This window comes from Lepidochelys kempii, chromosome 2 (genome assembly GCF_965140265.1).
Source record: "Lepidochelys kempii isolate rLepKem1 chromosome 2, rLepKem1.hap2, whole genome shotgun sequence".
Lineage (NCBI taxonomy): Eukaryota > Metazoa > Chordata > Testudines > Cheloniidae > Lepidochelys > Lepidochelys kempii.
The window spans coordinates 68,887,972-68,901,432 of record NC_133257.1 but is presented as its reverse complement, the minus strand read 5'-3'; the positions used below and the strand labels follow the sequence as shown (position 1 = coordinate 68,901,432).

At 43.4% G+C, this 13,461-nt stretch overlaps 1 protein-coding gene across 1 annotated transcript in view; it reads right to left on the bottom strand.

The window, feature by feature from the left end:
• Window positions 1-1,262: 1,262 nt before the first annotated feature.
• The window catches only part of LOC140906701 (DGAT1/2-independent enzyme synthesizing storage lipids-like), a 65,513-nt gene continuing 53,314 nt past the window's right edge, over window positions 1,263-13,461 (bottom strand). Inside the window, exon 7 of the mRNA XM_073331145.1 lies at window positions 1,263-2,964. Coding sequence (XP_073187246.1) covers window positions 2,860-2,964 — 105 coding nt within the window. The 3' untranslated portion in view covers window positions 1,263-2,859. The remainder of the gene's footprint in view (window positions 2,965-13,461) is intronic.

The following is a 13,461-nucleotide window of genomic DNA, read 5'->3' as shown; positions in this document are numbered from 1 at the left end:
AAATATCTGAAGGTAACAAAAGCTACACTGCTATTTAGTAAAAGTATCAGGGAAATGGAGCATTCTTAGAATGGTGTTATTACATTACTTGGAAGATAGGGCAGAGCAAGAGCATATAAACCACTAAGCGTTTAGGAATTATAGTTGGTGGTGGCTACGGACCAGTGATATTCAGAGTGAGGCTCTGGAGTCACAAGTAGCTCTTTAATGTGTTTCCTATGGTTCTTTGTAGCCCCTGACATTAAAAACCTGGTTAATAATTAAATCACACACTCAGGATGCTTTTATTAAGTTATTATCCAATTGCAGTTGATAAAATAATACTTAGTCATTTTGCTGTGAGACTATTTTATTTTATTCATATGTGAAACAATGAATTCACACTACTGTGGCTCTTTTGGGTAGTGTTGATTACTAATTTGGTTCCTGAACCAGTGAGGTCTGAGTATTACTGCTATAGACTATTCAGTCCTTGTTTGCTTCCCCATTAAAAAAAAGGGGGGGCCTACAGGAGGAGAAGGAGAAGAATTATGTAGTCATTCTCTGGGTTTTAGAGAGTGGAGATTCCTGAAGGGAACAGGAAGGCTTTTGCCTGGTACAAAGAGCCCAGGAAGGGGCTGCTATGGTGGGAAGGAGTCCAGAGATATGGCAGCAAGGGGTCAGATGGAGCCAACTTCGTCTACTCATTTTTGGAATCCTGGACTAGAACCCAGTGGCATGGGAGGGTCTGGCTACCGGAAAAGGTGGTGCATAAACAACCTGACAAGGGTGAGCAGGACTACTGAGTTTGGAAACAGGCCTCCAGGAAGACAGGGTGTTGCTCTGTACAAGGGCAGTAGGACAATGCTGCAGAGCCAAAGAAGAGTGCAGAGAAGTGAGCTTGGATAGAAGTGAAGAGTTTGAGTTTTTAATTTATTGGATTCCTTGAGGGTACTAGATGAGAACCTGCTATACTGTATTAGCCACAAGGGGAAAATCACTGATCTCCATTTGGGCTGGGAGCTCTAAAGAAAAGGGAGAGAGGCTACAAGACTCACTTCTGGTTTCTTTTTGTCAAAACAGCTGAAATTTGGCCACTTACTGGTATGGGAGGAGGTTCAGAAGTGCACACAACTGGAAAACATGAGTATGAGCACTGGTGGCAACGTATTTGGTAAAATACCATTATGAAAGAGTGTTTGAAGAAGGAATCCACACACAGAAGTTTGTCAGTTTTAAAAGTGAGTGGGAAGTATAACTTCCAATTTTATTTGTTTCCAGGATTTCATACACCAAATTAAAATATAGATCTAAGTTACTAAATACGTGAATATGTAGAGAGAAGCAACAGGGCATTTAGTTTTGATTCTTTTCTGTACTCAATATACTTTACTTTTAAAATTGAGCTTTCAAGAAGACAAGAAATCTAAATGCTTCAGTGCACTTGTTTTTATGTACATAGATTTAATTCCAACATTTGTACACTACACATTTTAATACCAAATCAAGGAGACCATGATGCTGTACAAAAAGACCAACTGGAGTTGTTTCTTCAGATCAAATTTTCCTCTGATTTTCCTCTTGTAATAGTAGACAAGTGGCTATTGCAAGAGGATTAAAGCACAAAAGGATAAATGTTTGCTCAGTCTTTTGGAGTCATTAAAGAGCAAATACTATAAGTGTAATAATTGCATGAAATAAAAGGAAAAAATGCATCTTTGAGTGGAAAGTTTTCTGACGCTACCAACTGGGAGTTCATTTCTAACATTCTTGGCTAAAACATTGGTCCAATTGAAGTCAAAGGAATTTTACTATTGAGTATAGTGGGGTTAAGGTGACCAGATAGCAACTGTGAAAAAACAGGACAGGAGGTGGGGGTAATAGGCACTTTATATAAGAAAAAGTCCCAAAAAATGGGACTGTCCCTATAAAAACGGGACATCTGGTCACCCTAAGAGGGGTCAGGATTTTCACTCCTTATGTTTACAATCTAAACAATTCAAACATTAGACAGTGCTTCAACTTTTTACAATGTCTGAATAGGATAGTAATTCTGCTGTGAAAGAATTAATATGATGTTCTGTATCAGAGCATCTATGCCAAGCAAATTACTGTTAAACTTGGTGAAACCCCAAAAATGTAAACGTAACCTGCAGAGGAGAAAAGATGGGTTTGTGCTTTTTTTTTATTATTTATTTATTCTTTCTGGTGCATCAAGAAGGCCTGATGAGTTTTTCTCCTTGTCAGAGTTTGGGTTTCTTCTTTCTTTTTTATATTAGAAAATTTTAGGTGTTGTCCACCTTGGAAGAATCTGTGATGACTGGAGAACTAGCACAATGGGAGCTGTGCTATTGAGCAGTCAAAGAATTCTTAGACTGTTAAACTCTGGCTTATCATTTGTTTTTGTAAGCACCTCCCTTAAAAGTTATGTTTTAAACAACATCTTGTCAGTGATTGTAGGCTCACTTTAATTGAAATATCTGAGACACCCCAAGGGTGTTCTCCAGCAAAACCAGACTAGACATTTATTATTGGCCTATTCTTATTCCCATTGACTTAAAATGGGCTTTGGATCAGGTTCATGGCCTTCAGTGGTACCAGGATCAAAGCCTGAGTGGGGTGGAAAATTAAGGCCACCTTCATGTACCATAAACTAGTAAAAGGAGCACAAGCCTAAATTTTTCAAAATCCTTTGTAAGCCAATTTTATCTTTTAAGAATTTGAGTTTTGGCCCATTTCTACTTGCTGATCGGAGACATAAGAGAGACAGCCCTTGTTGGGAGAAACTGTAATTTTAAAAAAAAGTTTAAAGTACAGTAACATAGCTTTTAATACTTTTACAACAAGGTATGTACATTTTAAACACATATGTAAAACACACTAGTCATCTTTCTGATGTTTATCAAATCGTTCCAATAGAGCCCTTAATATATTTCCTGGTAGCTTTTGGTGTCTGTCTCTTAGCGCTTCGATGGCAATCTTTGTCTGAAAGAAAGAAGGAAAGAAAGAGGGGGAAACGTTTTATATTACAGGAATGACGAGTCATCGTTTTCTTCAAGTTTTCCCAATGTTGCAAAATATATACAAAAAGTCTAAAACTCTGTGGAAAGCGGTAAGGGTGCGGGCAGAGGGAGCAGAAAAGGGAAATTCCTCGCAAGATCCCATCAAACCCTTGCTAAGGCAGAGTCTCATTTCCAGATGCTAGTGTATTTTCCTGTGATAACTAAGCACACTAAACAATTATATCTAGCTATGCACTAAAGCCCCAATTGTAATAATCTCTAAACTAAGTCAGCACTGAGGAAAACCTATTCAGCGTAAAATCCTTTGCCACAAGGTTCAAGAGGCAGTTTCCCTTCAAAACCAGCTATAAACTTTTCAAACTCTATTTTAAATGTTTACTAGTCATAAAATATTCATGACATGACTAAATAAAAAGGGAGGTTTATGATGTAAAAGGGCAATTCCTTCAGCATTCAAATGTACTCTTCCCAATAAATCATGTTTCTTCAGGTCTATTAAATCTCATCCACTATATACTGGTAATTTTGCTCCAGCTAAAATATGGTAATCAGCCAAGACGCTTTGCTCTACACCTCACCAATGCTAAAGAATTTGTTTATAAACCAGGTCAACTTTAATTTAGTTAAAAAGGTCAGTGGGAACTCTTTGGTGCTCAAACTCTTGGGGGGAAAAATCAGACTATTTTTGTAGATGCCTAAAGATGGAATAATAAGCCTAAATTTAGGCACATAATTTTGAAAATCTTGGCTAATACATATAAATGCATTGGAGTCAGGAAATTAAAAATGTTTCTCATACTAACATTAACATCCACAGTGCTCCAACAGGGCCCAAACCTCAGCCAGTTTATAGCAACTAAGGATCTGACTTATATTTATCAATTTCAGAGGTGTAACTATGTTTTGTATGTATGTGAGGCAAAAAGGGACTGTGGAGTCTGGTCCCTTGTTTCACATAGGGCTCTTTTATGTATTTAGGAGGCTGAGAGGTAGGACTTGAACTATAATGTGTACAATATGGGTCCAGGGACGGATTTTCAAAAGGCACAAAGAGCAGTCAATGGGAGTTGGGCATCTAATTCCCTTTTATGTTTTTGAAGATCTCCCCGGGTTACTATGGAAACATTAACCTTTCCCTAGAATTTATGTATTTAAATTAATGTTGTTGTCATGTATTTTCTTGGATTTAATTTCCATTTTAAAAAAACAAGAGAAACTGCCTCTGAGTTTTGGTATTTAGACATGACCTGCAAAGCAAGACTTTTTTTTTTTTTAACACTATTTATTGTTTACTCTCTCTGTTCCTCTCCACCATAAATGAAGCAAAGTGTGGATTCTATTTCTTAGAGAGAAAGGGATTGTGTGTGGAGAGATGCAATTTAGAATACATCCTTGTAAAAGATCACTAGTCAGGGCTGCTAGCAAAGCCAGGAAAGGAAAGACTATAGCCACTCGTCATTTCTATTTTTTTTTAAAAAACAACCACCCCAAACATGCCAGAGATAAATATGTCATGAAAAAAATATGCTACATCCTACATCAGGAAGAACCAATGGAGGACACAAACAGTTGCATTTGCTTGCAGTGCACCTTTAAAATATTCCTCTCCAAACTGTAGGAGCTTGCAGGCTTTTATGTATTGAAAGTGATGTTCATCAAATAGCACTGTCAGCTATTCATTAGCAATTTAAAGTCACAGGAGTACCTTTTATCCCAGATTAAGTTCTCTCGCGTCACAAATGAAGTGTCACTAACAGCCACACCTGTGAACTTCTGGGTTTGGAGTCAAGCTGGATTTGTGCTGGAAATGGCCCACCTGATAATCACTTTAGATAAGCTATTACCAGCTGGACAGTGGGGTGGGAGGAGGTATTTTTTCATATTCTCTGTGTATATATAAAGTCTGCTACAGTTTCCACGGCATGCATCCGATGAAGTGAGCTGTAGCTCACGAAAGCTCATGCTCAGATAAATTGGTTAGTCTCTAAGGTGCCACAAGTACTCCTTTTCTTTTTGCAAATACAGACTAACACGGCTGTTACTCTGAAACCTTTCTTTCTCAGGCATCCTCAGTACTAAAATATTCTGCAGATCAAGTTACCTTCATTTACTCCTGTGCAATCCCATTGTCCTCAAAGAGGAGACTACTGAAATCTTGCTGGTTCAGTTTTGTGTCCTTACAGCCTTTGAAGCTGGTGAATGATCCTTTACCAGCAAATATAGGAGGAGAAAATGGAAACCTCCTAAAGTCCAGGAGCTGTTTTGTCATTTTGCCTGAGCAAGGCTTCTACCCTATCCACTTGTTCCTTTGAAAAGTCGTCACCCTTTCCTTTGTGGATGTTCTCTTTGGCCTCTGCATCTCTCTTAGATGATAAAACAAGGTTGGATTTGTTCTTTGGAAATTTATAAAAGCACAATGTGTTTTTTCACATTACTGTTAATTTTCAGTCCTCTTTAATTAATTCCTCTCCTTGGATTAGGGTAAGTTGTGTTTCCTTTCTCCTTCTTTTTGGAAGTGTCTTGCTGTGGATGAATGGATTAAGTTTAGAAGTGGTGAGCAACAAGAGTGATGTAGTGGTGGGAGTCTGCTATAGACCACCGGACCAGGGGGATGAGGTGGATGAGGCTTTCTTCCAGCAGCTCGCGGAAGCTACTAGATCGCACGCCCTGGTTCTCATGGGTGACTTTAATTTTCCTGATATCTGCTGGGAGAGCAATACAGCGGTGCATAGACAATCCAGGAAGTTTTTGGAAAGTGTAGGGGACAATTTCCTGGTGCAAGTGCTAGAGGAGCCAACTAGGGGGGGAGCTTTTCTTGGCCTGCTGCTCACAAACCGGGAAGAATTAGTAGGGGAAACAAAAGTGGATGGGAATCTCGGAGGCAGTGACCATGAGTTGGTTGAGTTCAGGATCCTGACACAGGGAAGAAAGGTAAGCAGCAGGATACGGACCCTGGACTTCAGGAAAGCAGACTTCGACTCCCTCAGGGAACGGATGGGTAGGATTCCCTGGGGGACTAACATGAAGGGGAAAGGAGTCCAGGAGAGCTGGCTGTATTTCAAGGAATCCCTGTTGAGGTTACAGGGACAAACCATCCCGATGTGTCGAAAGAATAGTAAATATGGCAGGCGACCAGTTTGGCTTAACAGTGAAATCCTAGCGGATCTTAAACATAAAAAAGAAGCTTACAAGAAGTGGAAGGTTGGACAAGGTTGTCCGGGGAAGAGTATAAAAATATTGCTCGGTCATGTAGGAATGAAATCAGGAGGGCCAAATCGCACCTGGAGCTGCAGCTAGCGAGAGATGTTAAGAGTAACAAGAAGGGTTTCTTCAGGTATGTTGACAACAAGAAGAAAGCCAAGGAAAGTGTGGGCCCCTTAATGAATGAGGGAGGCAACCTAGTGACAGAGGATGTGGAAAAAGCTAATGTACTCAATGCTTTTTTTGCCTCTGTTTTCACTAACAAGGTCAGCTCCCAGACTGCTGCGCTGGGCATCACAACATGGGGAATAGATGGCCAGCCCTCTGTGGAGAAAGAGGTGGTTAGGGACTATTTAGAAAAGCTGGACGTGCACAAGTCCATGGGGCCGGACGAGTTGCATCCGAGAGTGCTAAAGGAATTGGCAGCTGTGATTGCAGAGCCATTGGCTATTATCTTTGAAAACTCGTGGCGAACGGGGGAAGTCCCGGATGACTGGAAAAAGGCTAATGTAGTGCCAATCTTTAAAAAAGGGAAGAAGGAGGATCCTGGGAACTACAGGCCAGTCAGCCTCACGTCACTCCCCAGAAAAATCATGGAGCAGGTCCTCAAAGAATCAATCCTGAAGCACTTACATGAGAGGAAAGTGATCAGGAACAGTCAGCATGGATTCACCAAGGGAAGGTCATGCCTGACTAATCTAATCGCCTTCTATGATGAGATTACTGGTTCTGTGGATGAAGGGAAAGCAGTGGATGTATTGTTTCTTGCCTTTAGCAAAGCTTTTGACACCGTCTCCCACAGTATTCTTGTCAGCAAGTTAAAGAAGTATGGGCTGGATGAATGCACTATAAGGTGGGTAGAAAGTTGGCTAGATTGTCGGGCTCAAGGGGTAGTGATCAATGGCTCCATGTCTAGTTGGCAGACGGTGTCAAGTGGAATGCCCCAGGGGTCGGTCCTGGGGCCGGTTTTGTTCAATATCTTCATAAATGATCTGGAGGATGGTGTGGATTGCACTCTCAGCAAATTTGTGGATGATACTAAACTGGGAGGAGTGGTAGATACGCTGGAGGGCAGGGATAGGATACAGAGGGACCTAGACAAATTGGAGGATTGGGCCAAAAGAAATCTGATGAGGTTCAATAAGGATAAGTGCAGGGTCCTGCATTTAGGACAGAAGAACCCAATGCACAGCTACAGACTAGGGACCGAATGGCTAGGCAGCAGTTCTGCGGAAAAGGACCTAGGGGTGACAGTGGACGAGAAGCTGGATATGAGTCAGCAGTGTGTCCTTGTTGCCAAGAAGGCCAATGGCATTTTGGGATGTATAAGTAGGGGCATAGTGAGCAGATCGAGGGACGTGATCGTCCCCCTCTATTCGACATTGGTGAGGCCTCATCTGGAGTACTGTGTCCAGTTTGGGCCCCACGCTACAAGAAGGATGTGGATAAATTGGAAAGAGTCCAGCGAAGGGCAACAATAATGATTAGGAGTCTGGAACACATGACTTATGAGGAGAGGCTGAGGGAACTGGGATTGTTTAGTCTGCAGAAGAGAAGAATGAGGGGGGATTTGATAGCTGCTTTCAACTACCTGAAAGGTGGTTCCAGAGAGGATGGTTCTAGACTATTCTCAGTGGTAGAAGAGGACAGGACAAGGAGTAATGGTCTCAAGTTGCAGTGGGGGAGGTTTAGGTTGGATATTAGGAAAAACTTTTTCACTAGGAGGGTGGTGAAACACTGGAATGCGTTACCTAGGGAGGTGGTAGAATCTCCTTCCTTAGAAGTTTTTAAGGTCAGGCTTGACAAAGCCCTGGCTGGGATGATTTACTTGGGGATTGGTCCTGCTTTTGAGCAGGGGGTTGGACTAGATGACCTCCTGAGGTCCCTTCCAACCCTGATATTCTATGATTCTATGAATGGATGAACATATTCTTTTTGGCTACATGTCTCCCACTGTAGTGGAGCAATGACTCTTTTGTGTAATGGAGCCAAAAGCCATACTTGGGTCACCTGAGTCAGATTTCTCAGCATGTCAAGGGGGCTCTGGGGGCTCAGACCTGAGGGACTTTGGAAAGTTAATGTGTTTTGAGGAAGGGCAGGTACTGCAGAGAGAGGGGAGATTCTAATGTAGTTCTGTTTCTTTCCTCTCCCTGGCTTTTCCCATTGTACATTCAGGAGATCCTTCTCCTTGGTGGTGGTGGTGGTGAAGGGGAAGAGGAAGAGGAGACAGGATATTAGTGATCTGAATCTAAGGGAAAGCAAATAATTCTGAACTTTTAAGTGACTGAAATTAAGTTTATGTTGGTGGAGGAATTCCCACTCCGATATTCCCACATCCAAGTGACAGGTTTCAGTGTAGCAACCGTGTTAGTCTGTATCGGCAAAAAGAAAAGGAGTACTTGTGGCACCTTAGAGACTAACAAATTTATTTGAGCATAAGCTTTTGTGAGCTACAGGTCACTTCATCAGATGCATGTCCAAAGGGCAGCAGAACTGTACTTAGTATCCCCTAATTGAGGGCGTTATCCTAACCTGAACCTCACTCACTAAGCAGGAGATAGTGATGTCAAATCCAAGTGCAAGTTGGAAGGGGGTTAGGTGTTTTTGTCTGATGGTGAGGACTCTGTTTAAAGAGCCTTAGATACCATTTGGCCTTCACCGCCCCTCATGCCCTCCATGTTTAAAAACAGAGCAGAGCAGACTCACTTTAGGCCTGGTTTACACTACAAAGTTAGGTTGATGTAAGTTGCTTTGTGTCAACCTATTTGTTCATGTGTCTACATCAGTGGGATACAAATTTGAGTATAAGCACCCTGTTATGGTGAGCCGTGGTTGACACAGTGCAAGTGTAAAGAGTGTGTGAGCTATGTTGAACTTAACTGTCCTCCTGGAGCTATCCCATAATGCCCAACAGTGACCACTCTGGTCACAATTGTGAATTCCACTGCCCAGGGGCTCATAGAGACTGGAAGGCATAGCCCTGCCCTCCCCTCCCCCTCAACTTTAAACCCCTGCATATTTTTGAAATGCCTTTTCCTGATTGTCCAACTTGGTAAGCACACCTAACAGGTCTTCCTCATTCTGTGCAACTGCCCAACCAAACATACCAGCTACATGCTCTAGACGTGATCCTGCCTGGAATAGACAGGAGATATTGGATCTCCTGGCCTTGAGGAGAAAAGACTGTGTAGGAACAGCTATGAACCAGCCATAGAAACATGGGCATATTAGAGTAGATTGCACAGTGGATGCAGGTGAAGGGGTACAACGCGGACCAGCAGCCATGTGAAGGTGCCACATGAAAGTGAAGCAATTGCAGCAGGCATACCACAAGGCTGGGGAGGCCAACAGTCAGTTTGGTGCTGAGCTACAGACCTGCTGCTTTTACAATGAGCCACATGCCATTCTTGGAGGGGACCCTACCAGCACCCTGCAAACCACTGTGGATATCTCCAATGCACGCAATAAACAGACCCCTGCCATTAACAGCACGGAGGAGGAGTGACATGTGGCAAGAGAGTGGGGCGTCCAGTTATCCAGTGAGCGAGGATAATTTAGAGAGTCCACTGAAAGCTAGCCAGTCTCAAATCTGCTTAAGCTTCATCAGTGGAAGTTTGGGTCACAAAACTGTGGTCTCCAGTGCTATTCTGCATCACCCTGATATTGAATATGGACATTGGACTATTAACCTGATAAACAGATTCTGAAAAGGACTCTTTGCAACTCTCAAGCTCTCTATCTCTACTGTGAAACTGACCTAAGAACTCTATTCATGTCTGTATGTATAATGATCTTTAAACCAATACTCTTTTTTCTTTCTAAATACATTTTAGTTTAGTTAATAAGAATTGGCTGTAAGTGTATATTTGGGTAAGATCTGAAATATTCATTGACCTAGGGGGTAATGTGCCTGATCCTTTGGGAGTGGTAGAGCTTTTAGTATGATGATCAAGATTTTCAGTAATCCTCATCATACTTGACTTGGCTGTCTGTGTGAGAGCTCAAGGCTGGGTTGCTTTAAGGGAACTGTGTTTTGGCTTCTGGGTAACCAGTAAGGTATTGTAGATGCTGTTTTGTTGCTGGTTTGGTAAATCTAAGTAGTAGAGTAACCACCAGTTTTGCGGATCGTCTGCCCCATTCTTTGAAGTTTGCCCTGATTGAGCAATCACAGCATGGCCCTCTTGGGATCCTGATCACACTCATGTATGCCCCACAACGCATTTCCAAAATTCCCAAAAAGCATTGTGCGAGAGGGTGGTGGTGTGGCACACTCAGATACCTACCCACTGTGCACCACAGTTTGCATTGACACAAGAACCCCCTGGTGAGTACACAAAGTGCTGCCACAAGCAGCCAAGTGTGTATGCACAAGCGATATATTAACTGTGGTGGCTTTACACCAACATAATATGTAAATCAAAGTTTGATGCGTAGACATAGCCTTAGAGTCCTTGTTCCTCCTCAGTGATCACTAGAGCTGAAATCAATGATGTGCACTTCTAGGACAGTAAATCTTAGACATGACATAGGGACAGATTGCAGTGAACACCAGAGGATGCAGCAGCAGAGTTCCTCACTACCCAGTGAAATCACTAAGATCTAAAATCAGGAAGAACTGGGCTATGTGGTAAAATCTCAGAACATGGCATTGCAGCTAGTGGCAGTGAGCGACAAGCAGCAGCGGTGAGACAGCGGTGAACAGCAGCAAAGGTGGAAGTGACAGTGGTAAGGTGAGCAGAAGCAGAGGCATTGCTTGACCCCCAACTCTGCTCCCAGAGGAGGGAGGTGAACCCACAGGAACGCACCCCTGAATTCTGGGACTTGGTTGACCTCAGACAACCAGTGAGTAGGGTGCAGCAGAGGGAAAGGGGAGTGATGTGTAAAAGGGACATTTGTCAGTTGGAATTTCACACCAAAACTGAGGCAAAGGACTACTGTCCAAGAATCTGTAGGGTAGGGGTTTACTTATGGTTTGCATGCTTTTGAATAATTGTTGTGGTATTTTTCCCTTCTGTTCTTAAAAGTTTTTTCTTGTTATACACAGACTTCGTACCCAGGAGTGGGGAAAGTATTGCCTATAACTCAGACACTGCACACCCAGCTAGCATGGAGATAAACAGCAGTGTAGACAGTAAGGCACAGCTTGGGTGGATAGAGTAGAGTGTCCTACATGCCAGAACCCTCAGACTACATACATGGGCTCTCTACATGCCCAAGCAGTGCCTCCCACGTTTACACTGCTATTTTTAGCAATATGAAAGGCTCCAGCAGCAGGGAAAGGCTCTGTCAGTGCAAGCGTGGGCACAGTCTGCCTTTTACTGTAGCGAGTAGCTACAAGTGTACTGCCTGAACAAAATGTCCCACAGGATCCCCACCTAAGAAAAGTTCCAGGAGCTGTGGAGCAACTGGTGTTGCCTTTGTGGAGCTCAGTGGAATAGACTCTAGGTATCAGGTTGCATAGTCTGCAACTACTATAATATATTATATTAATATAATATTAATATATTAATATCGTGCAGCTCTTTTCTCCACAGGTCCCGCAATATCTAGCTCAATCCTCTGGAAGGGAGTCTCAATTGGAGGGAAGGGCCTTTGAGACAACTTTTGTGTTGGTTAATTGGTATGCTGACAAGAGACACATGGCCTGGTCTACACTGGGGGGGTGAGGGTGGCGGCGGCAAGCTAAGTTGGTCTAAGTTACGCAACTTTTCAGCTACGGAAATAGCATAGTTGAAGTTGACGTACTGAGAGCTACTTACTGCCGTGTCTTCACTGTGGTAGGTCGACTGCTGACGCTCCCCCGTCAACTCCGCCTACGCTTATCACTCTGGTGGAGTACAGGAGTCGATGGGAGAGCACTTGGCGGTCAATTTATCGTGTCTTCGCTAGACGTGATAAATCGACCCCCACTGGATCGATCGCTCCGGAGGTAAGTTTAGACATGCCCACAGTATTCTCTGATCTCCTGGTGGATACCACGCTAGTAAAGGCTGGCAGATATGCAGGACAAGGTATTTTCTTGGCCTAAGTGGCCAGCACAAGGGATACCATGTCTTAGCCATAGGACAACCAGGGTATCTGTAATTGTGTCCTTATCTCACTGGTTGGTTTGTTGCATTCAATGTGATATAGCTCTCTCCCCTGAGTATAAAGTGGAGTGACTGTTTCAGGCATCGGGATTCTGCCACCTCTTCATTTATAACAGCAAATTGGTTGTGGACTCCACTCAGCACAGGGTCCTGCCTTTGTTCATGGACAAATTCTAGGTCACAGCTTCTAAATCAGCTAACGGCAGCCTCCTAGATACTCTTCCCATTTGCAACCCAGGTGAATGTCTTATAGTCTTCAAATCCCCCTCAAGAGATTCATCAGGTTCTCCTCATCCAGCTACTTCAAATCAGTCCAGGATTTCCCCAGGTGTTGGAATCTGGTTAGTGACTACAGTCTCTGGTTTTCCCAACTCACTGATATTTTCTTGGAAGTCTTGCCAATCCTGACCAATAATAATGGGATAGGCTAGCTTTGGGGATAGAACTACTGGAAGAGTCTCTATATGTCGTCCCATGGTAAACTTCAGTTGTCTGCTAGGGTAGGCCTTTACATCCCTGTGGATGCACTAGGGGAAGACTGTCTCCCTGGGGGGGGTCCCTCCTGTCCTGGCCAATGGCGTTTGCACCAAGGCCTGACTGCACCTAGAGTCCAACAGATTTTGTACTTTCACCCCCCAGATCCACATGGGGATGGTTATTTTGGAAGCCCCTGCTTTCTGCTGTCCACACCAGGCATATTTGGCATTTCATAAGGGGGGTGTTTCCTTTGAGCAGGGGGGTTGGACCAGATGACCTCCTGAGGTCCCTTCCAACCCTGATATTCTATGATTCTATGACGTGCCTCAGTTACCCACATAAGTAGCAGGTCACCATATTGTGGTCTGAGCCTCTTCTCTCACACAGTGTTGGTCCTGGCTGTTGTAGGGGTCTGGCATCCACGTCTGTGTTAGCTTAGTCTGGTGATGGGGCCAAGGTTCTAAAGACCTGGTGAGGTTTTATCCAGGCTCTTCCTGCCTGGTTACTGTGGCTTGCCCAGAGTTAGGGTGGTTGTCCTGGCAGTTGAGCGGCTGGTAACTAGGGTACTCATCCTTGAGTGGCAGAGGTTCAGGTATGGGTCAGCTTTTTAGCCACAAGTTGTCTCCCTTCTCCTGTCTCTGGGGGCTCTTCATCAGCCATAAAGTTCTCCATCAGCTGCACCACCACCTTGG